At 44.8% G+C, this 21,478-nt stretch overlaps 1 protein-coding gene across 3 annotated transcripts in view; it reads left to right on the top strand.

Annotated features, from left to right (window-relative positions):
* The first annotated feature begins 8,079 nt into the window (after window positions 1–8,079).
* Window positions 8,080–21,478, top strand: part of CXADR (CXADR Ig-like cell adhesion molecule) — a 64,779-nt gene continuing 51,380 nt past the window's right edge. For 2 of the 3 annotated variants that reach the window (XM_010800940.4, XM_010800939.4), the window contains exon 1: window positions 8,097–8,231. In XM_010800940.4, the coding sequence (XP_010799242.1) occupies window positions 8,189–8,231 (43 nt within the window). In that variant the 5' untranslated portion in view covers window positions 8,097–8,188. 3 annotated transcript variants of the gene reach the window in all.

Raw genomic sequence — 21,478 nt, 5'->3', positions numbered from 1 at the left:
GAGATCCAGCCAAATAAATACATAATCTTTGAAAGAAAGAAAAGTGAGGGAATGCAGAGACAAAGGAGGACCAATCAAGAAACAATAGTGTAGGGCTTCCATGGTGGCTTAGTGGTACAGAATCTGCCTGCCAATGCAGGAGACATGACGTCAATCCCTGTCTGGGAAGATTCCACATGCCTCTAAGCAACTAAGCCCTCGAGCCTCAGCTACTGAGCCTGCATGCCCTAGAGCCTGTGCTCCATGACTAGAGAAGCCACTGCAATGAGTGGCCCTCACACTGCAATGAGGAACGAGCATGGCCAAAAAAATAAATAAATAAAATTATGTGTGTTCAGCTCAGTTCAGTCACTCAGTTGTGTCCAACTCTTTGTGATCCCATGGACTGCAGCACGCCAGGCTTCCCTGTCCATCAACAACTCCCAGAGCTTACTCAAACTCATGTCCATTGAGTCAGTGATGCCATCTAAACATCTCATCCTCTGTTGTCCCTTCTCCTCCCACCTTCAATCTTGCCCAGCATCAGGGTTTTTTCCAATGAGTCAGTTCTTCCAATCAGGTGGCCAAAGTATTAGAGTTTCAGCTTTAGCATCAGTCCTTCCAATGAATATTCAGGACTGATTTCCTTTAGGATGGACTGGTTGGATCTCCTTGCAGTCCAAGGGACTCTCAAGAGTCTTCTCCAACACCACAGTTCAAAGGAGATTGCTGCTTCGGTGCTCAGCTTTCTTCATGGTCCAACTGTCACACCCATACATGACAACTGGAAAAACCACAGCTTTGACTAGACAGACCTTTGTTGGCAAAGTAATGTCTCTGCTTTTTAATATGCTATCTACGTTGGTCATAGCTTTTCTTCCAAGGAGCAAGCATCTTTTAATTTCATGGCTGCAGTCACTATCTGCAGTGATTTTGGAGCTCCCCAAAAATAAAGTCTGTCACTGTTTTCACTGTTTTCTCATCAATTTGCCATGAAGTGATGGGACCGGATGCCATAATCTTAGTTTCTGAATGTTGAGTTTTAAGTCAACTTTTACATTCTCCTCTTTCAGTGTTATCAAGTGGTTCTTTAGTTCTTCTTTGCTTTCTGGCATAAGGGCAGAGATACCATAGGGGCAGAGATGCTAAGAGATACCAAGAGTAACAGGCAAATTTGGCCTTGGAGTACAAAATGAAGCAGGGCAAAGAGTTTTGCCAAGGGAACGCACGGGTCATAGCAAACACCCCCTTCCAACAACATAAGAGAAGACTCTACACATGGACATCACCAGATGGTCAATACTGAAATCAGACTGACTATATTCTTTGCAGCCAAAGATGGAGAAGCTCTATATAGTCAGCAAAAACAAGACCAGGAGCTGACTGTGGCTCAGATCATGAACTCCTTTCATTGTCAAATTCAGACTTAAATTGAAGAAAGTAGGGAAAACCACTAGGTCATTCAGGTATGACATAAATCAAATCCTTTACAATTCTACAGTGGAAGTAACAAATAGATTCAAGAGATTAGATCTGATAGACAGACTGCCTAAAGAATTATAGATGGAGGTTCATGACATTGTACAAGAGACAGTGATCAAGACCATCCCCAAGACAAAGAAATGCAAACAGGCAAAATGGTTGCCTGAGGAGGCCTTAGAAATAGCTGAGAAAAGATGAGAAGCTAAAGGCAAAGGAGAAAAAGAAAGACATTCCCATCTGAATGCAGAGTTCCAAAGAAAAGCAAGGACAGATAAGAAAGCCTTCCTCAGAGATCAATGCAAAGAAATACAGGAAAATAATAGAATGGGAAAGACTAGAGATCTCTTCTGGAGAAGGCAATGGCAACCCACTCCAGTACTCTTGCTTGGAAAATCCTATGGACAGAGCAGTCTGGTAGGCTGCAATCCGTGGGTTCGCTAAGAGTCTGGCAGGACTGAGTGACTTCAGTTTCACTTTTCACTTTCATGCATTGGAGAAGGAAATGGCAACCCACTTCAGTGTTCTTGCCTGGAGAATCCCAGGGACGGCAGAGCCTGGTGGGCTGCCGTCTATGGAGTCGCACAGAGTCGGACACAACTGAAGCAACTTAGCAGTAGCAGAGATCTTGTCAAGAAAATTAGAGATACCAAGGGAACTTTCCATGCAAAGATGGGCACAATACAGGACAGAAATGGTATGGACCTAACAGAAGCAAAAGATACTATGAACAGGTGGCAAGAATACACAGAACTATACAAAAAAGATCTTCATGACCCAGATAACGACTATGGTGTGATCACTCACCTAGAGCTAGACATCCTTGAATGTAAAGTCAAGTTGGCCTTAGGAAGCATCACTATGAACAAAGTTAGTGGAAGTGATGAAATTCCATTTGAGCTATTTCAAATCCTAAAAGATGATGCTGTGAAAGTGCTGCACTCAATATGCCAGCAAATCTGGAAAACTCAGCAGTGGCCACAGGACTGGAAAAGGTCAGTTTTCATTGCAATCCAAAGAAAGGCCATGCCAAAGGATGTTCAAACTACGGCACAATTGCAGTCATCTCAAACATTAGCAAAGTAATGCTCAAAATTCTCCAAGCCAGGCTTCAACAGCATGTAAACTGTGAACTTCCAGATGTTCAAGCTGGATTTAGAAAAGGCAGAGGAACCAGACATCAAATTGCCAACATCCATCAGATCATCAAAAAAGCAGGAGAGTTCTAGAAAAACATCTATTTCTGCCTTATTGACTATGCCAAAGCCTTTGACTGTGTGGATCAGAACAAACTGTGGAAAATTCTTAAAGAGATGGGCATACTACACCACCTAACCTGCCTCCTGAGAAATGTGTATGCAGGTCAAGAAGCAACAGTTAGAACTGACGGAACAGACTGGTTTCAAATTGGGAAAGGAGTATGTCAAGGCTGTATATATTGTCACCCTGCTAATTTAACTTATACACATCATGCAAAATGCCATGCTGGATGAAGCACATGCTGGAATGAAGATTGCCGGGAGAAATATATATATGAAACAATAGTGCAGCCACGGGGCAGGGTCCTGGGGCCTCCTCAAAGGATACATATAACAATATCTTTGGGTTCTTCTGCAGGATAAGGCGTCCATGCAGGTGGAGGATGCTAACAAGTTTGAGAACAAGATTTCTAGATTACCAACCTGTTGTTCAGTCACTAAGTTGTGTCCAACTCTTTTCAACCCCAAGGACTGCAGCCCACCAGGCTCCACTGTCCATGCAATTCTCTAAGCGAGAACACTGCAGTGGGTTGCCATTTCCTTCTCCAGGGATCTTCCCGACCCAGGGATCGAATCTGGGTCTCCTGCACTGCAGGCTGATTCTTTACTGTCTGAGCCACCAGGGAAGCCCAACAAAGGCTGATCTCGTCCCCAAATGACCAACTACAGTTAGCTTCCTTTTTCTCCCTTTAAAAGTTTTCTTGGTTGAGCAGAATCTTGGGAGTTGGATACAAGTCTGCCTTCTTCCCAGGTTGCTGGTCTCCTGAATAAAGCAACCTTTCCTTTCCAACCAACACTTGTCTGTGAGTGCTGGGTCCCTTGCTAAGAAAGGGCAATTCATTTCACAGCTGTGAGTTATCTGTAAGCTAGGTTTGAGGATACCAAACAATCCATAATTCGCACATTCTAGAACTAATGAGATTATCTCACTGCCCATTCTAGGAACATAATTTCCAAGCAGGCAGTAACAACAAAGGTTTTTAAGGTGTCAGATTATTTAATAAATTTCAGATTATTGCATAATTTCAGCTACTGCTTATATGAAATAATGCACTAGTAAACCAAAGTCTAAAAAGGACTTCAAATAAATTTTTCCCCCTTTCCCCAGTTTTAATGTAATTTCTAAAAGAAAAATACTTCACTAAATAGGATAAATGGCTCATTTTAAAGTTATTTAATTCTTAGATATACTCAAGTGTGTGTGCTCAGTTGTGTCTGATTCTTTGTGGCCCCTTGGACTGTAATTTGCCAGGCTCCTCTGTCCATGGAATTTTCCAGGCAAGAATACTGGAGTGGGTAGCCATTCCCCAATCCAGAGTATCTTCCTGACCCAGGGATCTAACCCTCATCTCTTTCTGACATCTCCTGCATTAGAAGGTGGGTTCTTTACTATGAATGCCACCTGGGAAGCCCTCTTTACTAGTGCTACCTGGTAAGCCCTTTAGAGATGATTCATTTGGAAAAATCTATGTTCAGTAATCTAAAGAAGAAAACATTAATTTAGTGAAATTTACCTGTTAGCAGTACATTCTAAAAGCTATATTAAGATGTAGTGATTTGTGAGTTACTGTATGGATATTTACATACTCTATTAATATAGTCAATATGCTAATTAATACATGAATCAATTGAACAAATCCTAGGGAACCTACTGTGGGCTATGCTCCCCAGAGTAAAAAAGATGAGCAATGTGCCTTTTGGCTTTCTAGAAATATTCGGGAAAGAGAAGTGATTGATAGGAATGAAAATGCCTACCACAGGAGGCAAAAAGCAAGAATTGTATGACAAAGTACCAGAATAAAAGAGATTAAGGTAAAAATAATTTGGGGTAATTTCTAAAGATTTCCTTTAGTAAGTGACTGAGATGACCCTGGAGGGTGCGTTTGATTTCTCCGGAAGGAGACACTCAAGGTATTAGCAGCAACTTTATAACAAACGTGTGCTGTTCAGAAGTGATTCACTAGAAGAGTCCTCATAAACAGTCTGAAACTATAATATGTCCCTGGTGGCTCAAATGGTAAAGAATCTGCCTGCAATGTGGGAGACCCAGCTTCCATCCCTGGGGCTGCCCAGTTGGCTTCCTCCATCCAGGTGGTGATAGTAGTAAAGAACCTGTCTGCCAATGCAGGAGACATAAGAGAGGTGGGTTCGAACCCTGGGTCAGGAAGATCCCCTGGGGGAGTGCATGGCAACCCACTTCAGAATTCTTGCCTGGAGAATCCCATGGACAGAGGAGCCTGGCGGTCTATAGTCCATGGGGTTGCAAAGAGTCAGACATGACTGAGGGATTAACAGGTCACAATTTTTTCTCATTTCATAAAGTATAATGTGAAGTGAAGTGCCAATTGCTGGTGTGGGTTGCTGTTTCCTTCTCCAGCAGATCTAGCCAACCCAGGGATGGAACTGGGGCCTCCCATATCGCAGGCAGATTCTTTACCTTTTGTGCCACAAGGGTGCATGCTAAAGTATAATTTGGTGCATAAAAATTCAACTTCCAAATATTTTATACAGTACCTTCAATTATGGGCTTCCCTGGTGGCTTAGTGGTAAAGAATCCTGAGATGTAGGAGACAAGGGTTCAATCCCTGGGTCAGGACGATCCCCTGGAGAAGGAAACGGCAACCCACTCCAGTCTTCTTGCCTGGGAAATCCCATGGACAGAGAGGCCTGGCAGGCTACAGTCCACGAGGTCGCAAGAGTGGGAAACGACTTAGAGACTAACCCATCACCATCACCTTCAGTTATATCCAGTAGAATTCTTGTTTCCTCAACTAACAGGAAGTCCTTAGCCATTACTCTGGACTCTTCTTAAATCAGCCAAGATTCCACTGGAGACAAGTTAAGCCAGGATTGCCGGACTTGGTATTCAGGTATTTGAATTTTATAAAAGTTCTCCAATAATTTTAATGTGCAGCCAGGGTTGCAAACCACCCACCTAAATTGCAGGGGGACAAGTTTGGCCTTCCTGATAACTGTTTCACTTTATTTGCTGGTTCGATAAATATAAGACTTTCCCATCACTTCTTATTAGCTTCCACTTTGACGAGCACTTACTATGTGTCAGGCAACGTGCCAAGCATTCTTTCGTGAATTATCTCATTTAATTTTCATAGCTACCTGTGAAAGTATTAGTCACTCTCTGGCGTCTGACTCTTTATGACCCTATGGACTGTATCCTACCATGCTCCTCTGTCCATGGAATTCTCCAGGCAAGAACACTGGAGTGGGTTGCTATTCCCTTCTCCAGGGGAATCTTCTAGATCCAGGGACTGAACCTAGGTCTCCCACATTGCAGGCAGATTCTTTACCAAACCAGCCACCAGGAAAGACCCCATGCTGCTGCTGCTGCTAAGTCGCTTCAGTCGTGTCCGACTCTGTGCGATCCCATAGATGGAAGCCAACCAGGCTGCCCCATCCCTGGGATTCTCCAGGCAAGAACACTGGAGTGGATTGCCATTTCCTTCTCCAATGCATGAAAGTGAAAAGTGAAAGTGAAGTCACTCAGTCGTGTCCGACTCTTTGCGACCCCATGGACTGCAGCCCACCAGGCTCCTCTGTTCATGGGATTTTCCAGGCAAGAGTACTGGAGTGGGGTGCCATTGCCTTCTCAGAAGACCCCATGAGGTAGGTGCTACTTCTAAGTTACTTGCCCAGTTATTGCCCCATTCCGGAGCCCAAGAACTCACCCACTGTTTTTCTCCTCTAATTCACTCCTGATAAGGAACTCCTGGGAACACCAAAGTCTCTCAGTAGTTTATTGTCAGAGACAGTAAAACTCTGCCTGCAGTGCAGAAGACCCAGGTTTGATCCCTGGGTTGGGAAGATCCCCTGGAGAAGAGAATGGCAAGCCACTCCAATATACTTTCCTGGAGAATTCCACGGACTGAAAAGCCATGGTGGCTACAGTCCATGGGATCACACAGTCAGACAGGACTGAGTGACTAACATTTTCACTTTTAGTTATAAATAAACATTATCTGCAAAGACCAACCAAGGAGAAGTAGCAAAATGACAGAAGAACAAGTATGGCCAGCCCCTGGAGGCAGAAGCAACATCGCAGGGCTGACAGGGAGAGTCTGGAGATTCAGATCTCATTCCCAGGTCTCCTAATCACCGCCCTCTTCCCCACCCCCAAGCCTTTAGCCATCCCTACTTATCCCTACTTTTCAAACTCACTGATCCTTGGCCAATCTCAGGGCTGGAATAACCTTTAAATACAAGGGAGGAAACCCAATCTGGGTATTTCCCAAATTAGCTCCGTCATTATTGAAGACTTGGAAAAGCCTCTAGCCTTGTAGTACAACAGCCCAAAGGACCCTACCTTATGGGAGCAAATGCCCGGGGGCTGCCCAGTTGGCTTCCTCCTCCGAGGTGGCGCTAGTGGTAAAGCTTCCCTGGTGGCTCAGACTGTAAAGAGTCTGCCTGCGGTGCGGGAGACAGGGGTTCGATTCCTGTGTCGGGAAGATCCCCTGGAGAAGAATTGGCAACCCACTCCAGTATTCTTGCCTGGAAAATCCCATGGATGGAGGAGCCTGGTGGGCTACAGTCCATAGGGTCCCAAAGAGTTGGACACAATTGAGCGACTTCACTTCACTAGTGGTAAAGAACCCGCCTGCCAACGCAGGAAACATAAGACAGGCGGGTTCGATCCCTGGGTTGGGAAGATCCCCTGGGGGAGGGCATGGTAACCCAATCCAGAATTCTTGCCTGGAGAATCCCATGGACAGAGGAGCCTGGCGGGCTACAGTCTACAGGGTCGCAAAGAGTCGGACAGTTCAGTTCAGTTCAGTCGCTCAGTCGTGTCCGACTCTTTGCGACCCCATGAACCTCAGGACGCCAGGCCTCCCTGTCAACTAAGCACACAAGCCCACTCCGGGATCCTTAGGTGGGAGAGCCCGCCTCAGCAGCAAATCTCCAGAGGTAGGAGGCGTGGCTGGAGGCTCCTGCCCCTTCGCCCCCGAGGGTGGGTTTAAGTGCAGGCTGGGCCAACTGCTTTAGTAGCCCTTTTGAGTCTGGGGTCAGGTGGGCGTGGATGTCTCGTGCCTTGCCTTTAAGCAAGGGTGCGACAGCAGTTTCAATCTTCTGGTGAGAAGAGATGGTCCGACCCACGTGGACCAACCCGATTTAACTGAAGGCATGGAGGCGTGGATCCAGGCTCCGGCTTGGGGCGAGTGGCTGCTGGAGCACCTCAACTCCCGAGCTCACCGAGGCAGGAGTGCTTTCCCGGGAGGGTTCCCGGGGCTCCGCGTTGCCATAGCAACCCCACGCACCCGACGGGGACGGCGCGGGCTGCCTGGGCTTCGCTACTACCGGAAGTGACGTATTTCACCTGCCGAGCGAGGGCGGGGTGGGACCGGGCTGCGAGGTGCGGCCGTCGCCAGCCAGTCGGGAGCTCGCGAGGAGACGGGAGACTGAGACCCCGGGGTGAGAGCCGCCTACCTGCCGTTGTCTCCCACGGCCGGGCCGCCACCATGGAGCTTCTGCTGCGCTTCTTGCTCCTGTGCGGAGTGGCGGGTGAGTCGGGGGGGGCGGTTCTGTCTTTCGGGTCCTCCTCGCCTGGCCAGCCCTCGGGCGCTCACTGCCCGCGGCCACCCGGGAACAATGAGGCGTGGGGGAGGGGGCGATTTGGGGGCGCTGCGGCCGGCGGTGGCGGTGCGCGCCGAATTGCGCCTGGATGGTTTTGCAGGACCCGACGCGCGAGCCGCGTAGGTGGGGTCGCTGGGAGGGGAGCCAGACGGGGACATGGGGTGCCCGGTGGGGGAGGGGAGGGCAATGTAGTTGGGGGGGGTACCGAGCCCCGGGAAGAGGGGGCGGCGGCGGTGGAGAGGCGCCCCGGGCGCGGGCGGGTGGGCGCGGCGTACTGGGTGCGCCTGGCGCTTCTCCCTGACTGTTCTTTGCTGCCGGTGCAGGCTTCGCTTTATTTGCTCTCGCCCTTTCCCTTGTTGGCTGCTGTGCCGTGTCCGTCCAGGGTTACCCGATTTCAAAAGCCTTGGGCATCAGCGGATTTTCAGGTGTCGAGCTGCCCAAGCCAGGAGACCGAATTACAAACGCCATGATTAAATGTTACACTGAGCTTCTCAGCGCCTCTGATCGTCCAGGCTACCTCCAGGAAAGAGGCGCAGAGCGATCTGTACGCTGAGCATTCTCGGTCTCTGGGAAAAGGCGAGCTCGAGCTGTACAACTAGACGGTAACTCGGAGAAGTAAACCGTGGAAAATCGGAAGTAGGTTCCAGAAAAAAAATGCAGTATTGATTTCGGCAGTCGCCGGGCCGAGTGCAAAGGAAAAATTAGTAACCTTGAGTTTATAATGTTTTGATTTATGTTGATGATAACATAGAATGACTTGTACGGGGTAATTCCGAAAGGATCCGCCAAGTACGTGTTCGACTGAGCCTTTGTCAAGGGAGGGGGAAAGGGCTTTTAAAATAATGTGGACAAAAGACGTGGTCATTTGATAGTTTTAAAAAACGGATTTGTTTCCATGTCCGTGCTTTAGCCTAATGATCTTGTTATGTCAAAGTAAGCACTTGTCGCATTGTAGAACCAAAAGATTTCAGTAAACCACCCACAACAAAACATCCATCGGTGGGACCCTAGGACGCACACTTTGTGTAGGCCCGGAAGGATAATTTTAAAGCGCTCTGAAGCTGGATGGAGTGGCCCGTTGTGTTGGGATGGCTCTCTGCTTCCTGTTAAAACGTTAATTCCATTGTTGGATGCCACAGCTGTGAGCATTACTCATGGGATCAACATTCTATTAACAAGTCTAATTTTCGATCTGAGTCTATATAGCATTACCTCCACCTTTTTAATGCTTGTCCTTTCGACATGGCTGAAATATCCCAAGTAAAGCTTCCGGAAAAGATGAAAGATCCGTAACCATTTTAGGTGATAGGTTTTCACCTTGTTTTGGTCTAGGACTAAACCGAAGCAGTTGAGAACATTGTGGTCTCTGTGGAAAAAAGGGAGAAAAATGTTTTAGGCTACATCTAAAGCAGAGAAATGGAGGAATATAAACTTTATAGAGGATTCTCCCTTCCCTGCCCCCAACCCCCATATCAGGATAATTTCATTTTTTCTGGATGCCTCACTTTGGTAGGCACAATCTAAACGCAGGATATTTTGATAGGTGTAGAGTCCTGCTGCTTGTAAACTGCACACTGTGGTACAGTGTTAAAGGGCTGTTGTCTTCAACTAAACTAGTTTTACTTCAGTTTTCCTGCTTAAGCAACAACTCAAAAACTGTAATTGATATATGGCTTTGAGTATTTCTTCAGATACTTCTCCGCACTTGAGAAATTTATTGCCATGAACTCAGTTTGAGTGGGAACACAATTGGAATCTGTTTTACAGTTGGCAACATAAGGTGGAGGCTGTCATTAAAAATGAGCCACTAGTAGATCTTCCTCTAGCGTTGTCTCTGTGGGTTGCAGAGTTTTGTGGTGTACTCTGGTTGCTGGTGGAACACTTTTCATTGCCTTCCGAGTAGCAAGCCATGCCACTAGTAGTTGCAGTAGTAATAGAGTAGTAGCAGTAATAAAGTAAGGCTTGATTTTGCAGTTATTAAATGCCAGGCACTGTTGTAAGGGCTTTGCATACATTTATTTAATGTACCTCGCAGCCCTGGAGGATATGTACTGTAATAATCCCAGCTGCACAAATGGAGAAACTGAGGCACAATATGGTTGTATAACTTTACTTGCCAAGATCATAAATTTCCTCCTGAATCCCTTCTTTTATCACTGTGCTATCACTTTCCTCTTTGATTTCCTCTGATCGATACCCTAAATTAATGTCAGTGGTTATCTGTCATTTATTAAGAACTTGCTGTTGGTTTGACCACATGCCAGGTACTGAGGCCTTTTATTAGTAGCCTTTTATTAATAATTTCATAATCTTAGCCGAATATTTTTGGACACTCTAAGAACACGAGGATCCAGGGCTTGTACTGGTGTTGCAAGCTTATATGGCGCATGCCCCACAGCATTGTTGTCTCCTAGGGATGGCAGTGTTAAAAATTTGAGGTGCTGCTGCTTTTCACAGTATCAGTCTGAGTGAGAGTAAAGCACTGGCCAATGAATCTGGTCTCCAGACTACTTGTTAGCCATTCAGTGACAGCAGGACCCTGTTCTCTGTGAGCCTCAGTTGGTTTATGTGTCAAGAATACTTATTGCTTTGCTTTACCAGGAGTATTTTCCTTTACTTTAAAAAAAAAAAAAAATGAAGATTATTAGATGTGAACTTTATCCCCTCCATATGCCTGTCTCTTAAGTACATTCCTGTATTTATACCACCACCAAAAGTCCCCATTATACCTGGGCAAAAGTTGCTTTTCCTCCAAGGCAAGCCACCCAGCATTGGCTCCTTACCCTATCTCTTGTGGGGTTTCCATAAAATTACCCAATATATCTCACTGTACTGGGTCGTGGGCCTTATCTGTGTTGCTGTTCACTGTTACAGTCCCAGTGTTAGCTTGTGGTGCCTAGCACATAGCAAGTGTTCAGCAAATGTTGAATGACCAAACGTTTTCAGCCTCTTTGCCCCTAGGCTTAAGGATATGATTCAGCTGTCATCAGTTACATCCCTCATTTTCTCCTGGTCTCACCCCCCTACTTCAGTTGTCAAAGGTATCAATCACCACGTGCCAAATCCATCCATTTCTTTGGAGCTCCATGACACCTGTTTGGGCTCCTTCCCATTGTGTTCTCCTGCCCTTCTCTGCCTTCTTCACTGCGTCCCTTAAAGGTCAGCCTCCCCCATGATTTGACCCGTAGCTGTCTTCTCAGTCTCCATCTGAAACCTGGATGACTTCATCTATCCATCACTGCATTCTCAAAATAGTCACTAGGGACTTTAAAATGTTGCCGGCTCACCTCTCCTTTGATTTCTGGGCCACTGTTTCCAACTGCCTTCAACATTCAGCCTTCCACTTTGCATGCGCTTGAGTACCTGAGACTCTGCAGGTCCTCAGCTGAACTTAGCATTAGTTAACTGATTAAATGGTCCAGTCATTCAAATATTTATGGCCTGCTGCATACTGTGGTTGTGCCGGATATCCCAGCAGTTGTACAGGATTTTGCAAGATGCGCAAGATTTGATGGAGCATTCCCAGCAGATAGAGATCTGGAAGGAAACTCAACTTGCCTTGGGAGCTGAGACGTTCAGGGCAAATAAGGCATCTAACTAGTCCTTCTTTTGATGTTCACCTGAGTCAGAGGGACGTGTGGGGTGGAGCTTGAGGTTTTGCATGTTAACAGGCTCCACGTGATGTCATTGATGACTGCACTTTGGGCAAAGGCCTGGAGACTGTGTAGAGAGCTTAGGGGAGAATCGCTGTCTGTCACATAAAGTGTTGTCCTGCCCCTGCCGCCCAGGGGTGGCACTAAGAAGCTCCTGGAGGTGTTAAAGAAGAGAGCCCGTATACCGAGAGTGATTCTCTTGAAGAGTGTAGATCTGGAGGCAGGGAGAACCACAGCCCCAAGGCAGGAATCCATTTGGGATGACCTGGACATGTGCAGTCCCTGGAAATACAGCAGGAGTGGTGCTGGGCCCGCTCTTTCATCTGAAAAGTTGTTCTGAGGGAGGTGCAGTGGAGCCCAGTATCTGGTTGAATGAGTGGGCAAGAAAAAGATGGAGGGAAGGAGTAAGGCTTCTGGCTTGAGTGAGTGGTGATGTCACTCCACAAATCTTGGATGACTGAGCTTTGGACCAGTCGTATTTGCGGTGGATGCCTGAGGGGAATGGATATGAAAGAAATCCAGTGGGAAGATTCCAACAAAGGACCGGATCTCAGGAGAGAGGCAGAGATGGGTGGTACAGAATTGAGAATCACTGCTGATAGTTTGGCATCTATGTCAGGTTAACTAGGAAAAGCAGGTAGGACTCGAAGAGAAGGTGAAACGTGAAGCTGGGGAACATCAGCGTCTTACTAGATGGTGGGAAGTGAGGAGCTGGGGACAGGAAGGAGTGATGGGAATGTCGGAGAACTAGGGGATGAGGGGGTCCCAGAAAGTGATGAAGAAATGAGACCAGTGCGTCTTACATTAGGAAATTGTTGAGAACATTTGGGAAGTTATTGATTCTGGAGAGAGGACAGTTCCTATACTGAGAGTAAGGCTAGATTTTAGTACGTTGAGGAGTGGACATCAGGTAAGTAGAGAATGGACTTAGAGATGTACTTTTCACTTGCCGTTGGTTTGATAGTGCGTGTTGCTGGGATTTTGCTGGCGGTCCAGTGGTTAAGATCCATGCTTCTATTGCCAGGTAGCAAGGGTGTGATCCCTGGTTGGGGAGCTAACATCCCGTATGCGTGTGTGCATGCTCAGTCATGTCCGACGCTTTGTGACCTCATGGACTGTAGCTCCTCTGTCCATGGGGATTCTCCAGGCAAGAATACTGGAGTGGGTTGCCATTTCTTCCTCCAGGGGATCTTCCCAACCCAGGGATCAAACTGGCATCTCCTGCATTGGCAGGCAGATTCTTTTACCACTGAACCACCTGGGAAGCCCTTTTAAGATCCCACATGCCACCAAAAGACAAACACAAAAAAGTAAAAACAACAACACACAAACAGTACATGTTGCACATGTGGCCTTAATTTCAGGAGACGTAGCAGACTCCATGGGAGAATGTGGAAACCAGCAGATAAGGGCTCTAACTTGTAAGTGTATGTTTAATAAAGCGTGTGTTTATACACACACACACATACACTTTTTCATATTCTTTTCCATTCTAGGTTATTACAAGGTACTGAATATAGTTCCTTGTTCTATACAGTAGGTGTTTTTTGTTTATTTAGAACTCTCATTTCCAACCACCCCCACTTGGAACCTTGTTCACATGATTCTTCCTTGAAACAGTGTATTCCTCTTTACACTCACTTCAGGACTCTGAACCCTTTGGCTTCCCATCTCATTTGTCTCTTATGTAGGGATTCCCATCAACTTTAAGGAAGCTTGAATATCCTTCCTGACATGCCCTCAACCCTTATATCCGTTATATCCCTCCTTAAGCACTCCCCTGTCTCTCTTTTCTCCACCAGATCTCTTGAAGGAGTTTGCTGCATTTGCTGACTCCAGTGACTTCCTTCATGTTCATTCCCATAGAAGCTCATTTTCAGCCCCCTCTCCCCCTGTGAAACTGCAGTGGCCGCCGTGGCTGCATCGCACAGTGGACATGTAGCACTGTCACCCTCTTAAAGGGAGGATGGCTCTGTTGACTAAGCTCTTTTCCCCTTGAGTCATCCCTCATCATCCTTAGCAGATCCACTCTCCTCCCTCTGCCTAAATGTCTGTTTCTGGCTTCAGTGACCAGTTTCTGTCCCTACAGCCTCCAGGTGGTCTCTGGTCTCACTCACCCGAAGCTTTGCCCATAACGTCAAACCACTCACTCAACAGCGCTGCTTACACTTCGCACAGACACCACCAATCAGTCAAACCTGTCTCCACACCACTGTTCTCTTACACATTAAATGGCATTTTCAGCTATCAGACTCCCCAGGCAGAAATCTAGGCACCTTACTTGACTTTTCCTATTCTCTCCCCAACTTACACCCATGTTTCTAGGTCACTTGTATCCTTCCAGCCACCACTCGTAGTTCAAAGAGTATTGCCATCTCTTAAGATGGTTGAAATAGCTTTCTAAGTGGTTTCTCATTGAGTGAATAAATGGGGAAAGATGGACCAGGCAGGAATTTGTGCTTGTTGGCTTCAGAAGAGACCTGGAGCAGGGGCAAAAGCATTTGAAGATCCAGAATGGGTGTATCATTTGAAGAGGTGAGCAGTGGGCCCCGTGTCCTGCACAGGCTTGCTTTCTGTGTCAGTTCTGCCACGTGGGCAGTGTTGGGGTGAATTTGTATTACTCCTCCAGTCTCATCGTAATCCTCTGCTTGCAGCCTGTTCTCCTAATTAGGTAAAGGCAAGAGTTGAGACTGGGAACTTTTGCTTTTTTCAAACTTTTTATATTGTATTGGGGTGTAGCCAGTTAACAACATTGTGGTAGTTTCAGGTGAACAGCGAAGGGGCTCAGCCATACATGTATGTGTATCCATTCTCCCCCAAACCCCCTCCCATCCAGGCTGGCACGGAGCTTTGAGTAGAGTTCCATCTGCTATACAGTGGGTCCTTATTGGCTATCCATTTTGAATATAGCAGTGTGTACAGACCTTCCTGAACTCCCTAAGTATTCCTTTACCTTGCTTCATTTGGTGGCCAGCAAGTAATGGATGTGAACTTTAATTTGATAATTATTAAAGTAATTAACAGGCTTCCCTGGTGGCTCAGACAGTAAAGAATCTGCCTGCAATGCCAGAGGCCGGGGTTCAGTCCCTGGGTTGGGAGGATCCCCTGGAGGAGGGCAGGGCAACCCACTCCAGTATTCTTGCCTGAAGAATCCCCATGGACAGAGGAGCTGGGTGGGCTAAAGTCCATGGGGTCACAAAGAGTTGGACACGACTGAGCGACTAAGCACACAGCACAAAGTAGTTAATTATTTAGGTAGCCTGAAAAATAATTAAAAGTTAACTAGAATGAGCTTATGGCTTTATCTTACTGTCTTTCATCCACCTTGCTTTTTAAATGATTTATTAAAATATTCACTTATTTATATATTTTGGCTTTGCTGGATCCTATTTGTGTCTCCAGAGCTCTTCATTGTGGCATGCACACTGATCTAGTTCCCCAGCCAGGGATCAAACCCAGGCCCCCTGCATTGGGAGCACGGAGTCCTACCCACTGGACCACCACTGAAGTACCTTGCATTTCTAAAGAAAATAATGTTGTAGAATAATTGTTAGATTGGTTTTGAAATTAGATTGTTAAGAGTGTGATGCTAAGTGGAAGTAAAGAGCAGTCACCTTCTCTAGCTCTGGCTCCTTTATCTTCTATCTAATTTCTTCAGTGGGGCCGAATTACAAATGGCAGAGAGTGAGGGGGTGGGGCACTCACCCTGGCACAGTGATCTATGCAGGACGCTGGTAGTTCCTGGTTTGGTGATCTCTTGGAAGCCTGTTATCGGTGTTCTTTGTAATTTGTTCAGTTTGTTGACTCCATTACTGTCTCCACACGAAAGAAAATAGGCAAGAAGTTGAAAATGTTTCTGCATTGAGTGGCAAGATGGTGACTTAAAGGGACATTTTATCTCTTTAGTCCTTTTCCACTGGTTGTAGGCTTTCCCTCCCCTCCTGGACTCACCCTTTCTGGTTGCTAATAAGGAGTTAGCCAGTTGAAGTTTAAGCCTTAAAGGCCTTTGCTTGACTCAGCAGTATTTGCAGTTCATTTTAGTTGGCAGGATTCCGGTAGAAGAAAAGATGATTGCCTGCTCTGTTGAACAAGAGAAGGTAGGATAAGGGACAGTAACAGCCTCTTTTTAGGGTGGATGTGAGATCGGGGACATAGTTCAGTTTGTCCTTTGATAGTTGGTGAGAAAAAGGATTAATAGTCACATTAACCCGTGTTTACATACTGAGACAATGCACTTTTCTTTAGAGACTATTAAATCACTTCCATTCTTTCAAGGGTACTTTACAGATTGGAGTGGGAATAACTTTGTTTCATTTATTTCTAAAAAGTATCAATAAAACTGTGTTTAGATTTCGAGAAGAAGCAACAGAACTCATCATGGTTCCCTTTTCACTTCCCCATAGCCTCACTGTATGTTCCATGTGAGTTTTAGAGGTTTCTCCGAAGGAAGAAACACCGATAAAAATGCTCTCAAGGAATCTCAAGGAATATGCAGATGCAGTGAAATCAAACGTGCTGCACCACGTCTTTGTTGAATTGTTAGAGTGACTCAAGTTGACCCTCCTCAGTCTCTCAGACTCCCCAGTGAAGAGTGCTTTGAACTCTTGAATAACAGGCGATTCCCAGGGGGGTTTTCTTTAATAAACCAGACAAAAACTTTCAAGTGTTTTGTGCGCTGGATAGTTCTACAGTAAGAATTGAGAAGACTCTTTGACCTACTTGGTTGTACAATGTGAAATCTGAGACTTAGAGAAGGAACTGGTGACTTGGGGCTAGAAGAGTATCTTACTGTGTTTTTAAAGACAATTTCACACGCATCTCATTTGAATCCAGTCTCCTGACAGCCTATGAGTAGGAGGGACACTGTTTTTTGTTTTTTGTAACAGGAATCAAGTCATAAAGCCAAGGCCTAAGTCTAATAAATTATGGCATCGGTCCAGACAGTGCCGTCCTAGTAGAAACATGATGCAAGCCACATATGTCATTTAAAATGTTCTGGTAGTCACATTTTAAAGTGAAAAGGAAAAGGGTGAAATTAATTTAAATATTAATTTTGTTTAACCCAGTATATACAAAATATTAATTTTATATGTGGTCCAACTGAACATCAATAACATTTTTTTTTTCATACTAAGTCTTCAAAATCTGGTCTGTATTTTACCTGCAGCACATCTCAGTGTGCACTAGCCACATTTCATATGCTCAGTAGTCGGGTGTGGCTACCACACTGGTTAGCAGAGGTCTAGAACCTGGAGCTTTAATTCCAGTCACCCTCCACTATATTTAGTTTCGGAACATGCTACTGATTAAAATAGCATGGGTGTGGTGTGCCATCAGAACAGCTTCTTCAGTGGGAAGTGCCTTTAGAATTGCTGTCATGAGATTCTATCTAAAATATTTGTATCACATAATATTCCTATCGGCAACAAGTTAAATAAAAGTCTCACTTCATATTTAGTTTCGTAAATCATCAGAGAATTATAAAAACTGTCTTTATTTGATAGTTATATGCATTTGTATTTTAGGTATAAGGGAAAAAACCAAATATAGGGGAAAAATAATATTTTTAGCTTGCCTTTGAGGAAAATAAATGCATTTATGGAAATATCAGAAGTAAGTGGTCCCTGGTGACGGTTGCTAGGGAAATTTGAATTCATTTGGGGATATTAGAAAGGAAATCATGCCAAGATTGAAGCAGTCAAGTTAAATATACTTACAACAGGAATTTTTTTTTTTTGGTAACCTTTTCCTTATTAACGTCACGGTTTTTCGTAAGATCAGTTTATTTGCTTGTTTTGCTATAATCTCTTTGCTTTTTTACTTTCTGTGATCTCTTTAAGACACTTCACCCGAGTTTTTTGTTGTTGTTGTTTTTGCCAAGTACTCACTTTTTCCTCTTTCATGTTAATTAAAGGAAGAAAAGAGAGCCTGAGGTTTTTTTGAGCAAGGAGGCAAAGGCAGATTTCTTAAAATGGAGCGATACATACTATTCTCTGAAGGTGATGAAAATATTCACCATGGCAACGGATCTGCTTTACCCATAATGCAAAATACCCAATTTGCATTTGTTTTGCCAGAGAATTCTGAAATTAGCATCTCTGTATTAGAGAACATGAGGAAAGTAGTATACTACATAGACTGAAAAAGGCTGAGACTTAATTTTAATCAAGAAATGAAATTTCTGTCCTTTCCTTAGATGAGTCTGTCTGTGTGCCCTTGAGGAGAGGAGGAAGGAGTGGGTCGCAGTCCAGCTCCACAGATACAATCTGTGCTCACATTCCTGACTCTCCCGTTTGGCTTTACATTGTAGTTTGTGCTTTAAGTGCTCCTGATTTATAAGTTACATATTCAGTTTCTCATACAGGACCACAATCGCCATGGAAGAAGTTTGGGGGAATAAATAATATGTACATGTGCGTTAGGTATGGCAGTAGGTTCTTTTGGAGACAGGAGGAAGATGTCGTTGCAATACTGTGGGCAAGCTTCAGTCTGGAGGAGGGTGACTGGCATTTAATCCTGAATAAAATAAATAAATGAGACCATAAATGAGTAGATAAGTAAATGAATAAATAAAGAAAAACAGGTACAGATTAGGGCAGATGTGCTATGTGATGTAAAAACCATATGGTTTTCTGATTATTCTCTTGAGGACCCACTGGCTTCTCCAACCCATTTCCCCCTTCACCTTGTATGCCAGCCCTTCAGCCCACTGTTCTTACTGTCCATTTGGCTACAGTTTTTTTAAAGTACATTTTTATAAAGCATCAGAAATATAACAGGTGGAGCCCGCAGAGAGGCTTATGGGGTCTTAGTTCCCTGACCAGGAGTGGCAGCAAGCTCGCCAAGTTCTAACCGCTAGACCACCAGGGAATTCCCAGAACATCGTGTTTTTTTAACAAAGACAAAATAAAGACAAATTTTCTGCTTTAATTCCTTCACCTTTTAAAATTCATTTTTAAATAAACCTTTGACTTCCCTGCTGGCTCAGACAGTAAAGTGTCTGCCTACAATGTGGGAGACCTGGTTTCCATCCCTGGGTTGGGAAGATCCCCTGGAGAAAGCAGTGGCAACCACTCCAGTATTCTTGCCTGGAAAATCCCATGGACGGAGAATCCTGGTAGGCTACAGTCCATGGGATCGCAAAGAGTCAGACATGACTGAGCGACTTCACTTTCTTTCTTTTCTTTCACTCGTAGAAAAGCGTGCTGTGCTGTGCTTAGTCACTCAGTCGTGTCAAACTCTTTGTGACCCCATGCACTGCGGCTCGCCAGTCTCGTCTGTCCATGGGGCTTCTGCAGGCAAGAATATTGGAGTGGCTTGCCATGCCCTCCTCCAGGGGATCTTCCCAACCCAAGGATTGAACTCAGGTCTCCCACATTGCTGGCGGATTCTTTACTGTCTGAGCCACCAGGGAAGCCCGAAAAGCATGCAGTTTAGAGCATTATGTACCAGTGAGAGAACATTATCACAAAGCAGACACATCTATACAGTTATAACCCAAGTCAAGAGATAGAACAAAACCCATCATCAAAAGTCCCCTCATGCCCCCTGCAGTCATTTCCAGCACTGTCTTCTCATTTCTAACGGCGTAGATCGGCGTTGACACTGTATACACAGAATTATATTATACGGTGTATGTTTTTCTGCCTAAACCTGGCTTCCTGTCACGTTTGTACAGTTGTTTCTGTTGGGTAGCTCTAGTTTATTCATTCGCTCTGCCATACGGTATTCTGTCATGTGACTGTACCACAGCTGATTTACGCATTCCACTGTTATGGACAAGTTTTTCCTCTAGTTTTCTGCTCTCGTGAAAAATCTGGCTATGACGTTCTCAGCCACGTGATTTAGGGCACACGGTAACTATGAATGGCATTTCTGGGGTCTTGGTTACACATCTGTTTAGCTTTAAGTGATGCTACTAGACATTTTCCAAAATTAATTGTACCACTCCCTTCTGTAGAGACGAGACTGGCTCCGAATCACGGCCTTTCTTCATTTTGTTCTGGTGAGTGTGTAGTGCCACATCATTGTAGTTTTCTTTTTTAAACGCTCTTATTATGGCAAATTTCGAATATATATAAACTAGAAAAAAATGGTATGATGTTATGATATAAAATGGTGTTTATCATACCAAAAAATAGTAGGATAAATGTCTTTGCTCCTCTTCATCAGCTATCAGTTCACCTCCATTGGACTCATGGTACCATTCTGCAGTCTTTCAACTCTTCTCCCATTCCTTTTCACATATTAAAGGTTTGAACCAGTCTCCAAAAGCCTCTCTTAGTTCAGTCATTCAGTTGTGTCCAGCTCTTTGCAACCCTGTGGAGTGTAGCATGCCAGGCCTCCCTGTCCATCCCCAGTTCTCAGATCTTGCTCAAACTCATGTCCATCCAGTCAATGATGCTATCCAACCATCTCATCCTTCTCTCTTGTCCCCTTCTCCTCCTGCCTTCAATCTTTCCCAGCATCAGGATCTTTTCAAATGAGTCACTTCTTCCTATCAGGTGGCCGAAGTATTGGAGCTTCAGCATCAGTCCTTCCAATGAATATTTGGGACTGATTTCCTTTAGGTTTGACTGGTTTGATCTCCTTGCAGTTCAGGGAACTTTCAAGAGTCTTCTCCAACATCACAATTCAAAAGCATCAATTCTTTGGTGCTTAGCTTTCTTTACGTCCAGTTCTCAAATCCATACATGGCTACTGGGAAAACCATGGCCTTGATGATGGACCTTTATTGGCAAAGTAATGTCTCTGCTTTTTAGTATGCTGTCTAGGTTTGTCATAGCTTTTCTTCCAGGGAGCAAGCGTCTTTTAATTTCATGGCTGCAGTTGCCACCTGCAGTGATTTTGGAGCCCAAGAAAATAGTCTGTAACTGTTTCCATTGTTTCCCCATCTATTTGCTACGAAGTGATGGGACCAGATGCCATGATCTTAGTTTTCTGAATGTTGAGCTTTAAGCCAACTTTTTCACTTTCCTCTTTCACTTTCATCAAGAGGCTCTTTAGTTCTTTTTCACTTTCTGCCATAAGGGTGGTATCATCTACGTGTCTGAGGTTATTGATGTTTTTCCCAGCAATCTTGATTCCAGCTTGTGTTTCATTCAGCCCAGTGTTTCTCATATGTACTATGCATGTAAGTTAAATAAGCAGGATGACAATATACAGCCTTGATGTACTCCTTTCCCAATTTGGAACCAGTCTGTTGTTCCATGTCCAGTTATAACTGTTGCTTTTTGACCTACATACAGGTTTCTCAAGAGGCAGGTCAGGTGGTCTGATATTCCCATCTCTTTAAGAATTTTCCACAGTTTATTGTGATCCACACAGTCAAAGGCTTTAGCATAGTCAATGAAGCATAAGTAGCTGTTTTTCTGGAATTCTCTATCCACATTTTTTTCTGCCTCTTATATTCTAGGTAAATACTCCATGTCTCTCCTTTGTTACAGCAGAAGAAATGTCCTTCCCTCGAATCTCATTTAAAATTGTCTTATCCCTTTTTTCTAGGTCTCATTGTTTCCTTCA

The sequence above is a fragment of the Bos taurus genome, chromosome 1 (genome assembly GCF_002263795.3).
Source record: "Bos taurus isolate L1 Dominette 01449 registration number 42190680 breed Hereford chromosome 1, ARS-UCD2.0, whole genome shotgun sequence".
NCBI classification, from domain to species: Eukaryota; Metazoa; Chordata; class Mammalia; order Artiodactyla; family Bovidae; genus Bos; species Bos taurus.
This window is presented reverse-complemented; position numbering and strand designations above follow the sequence as displayed.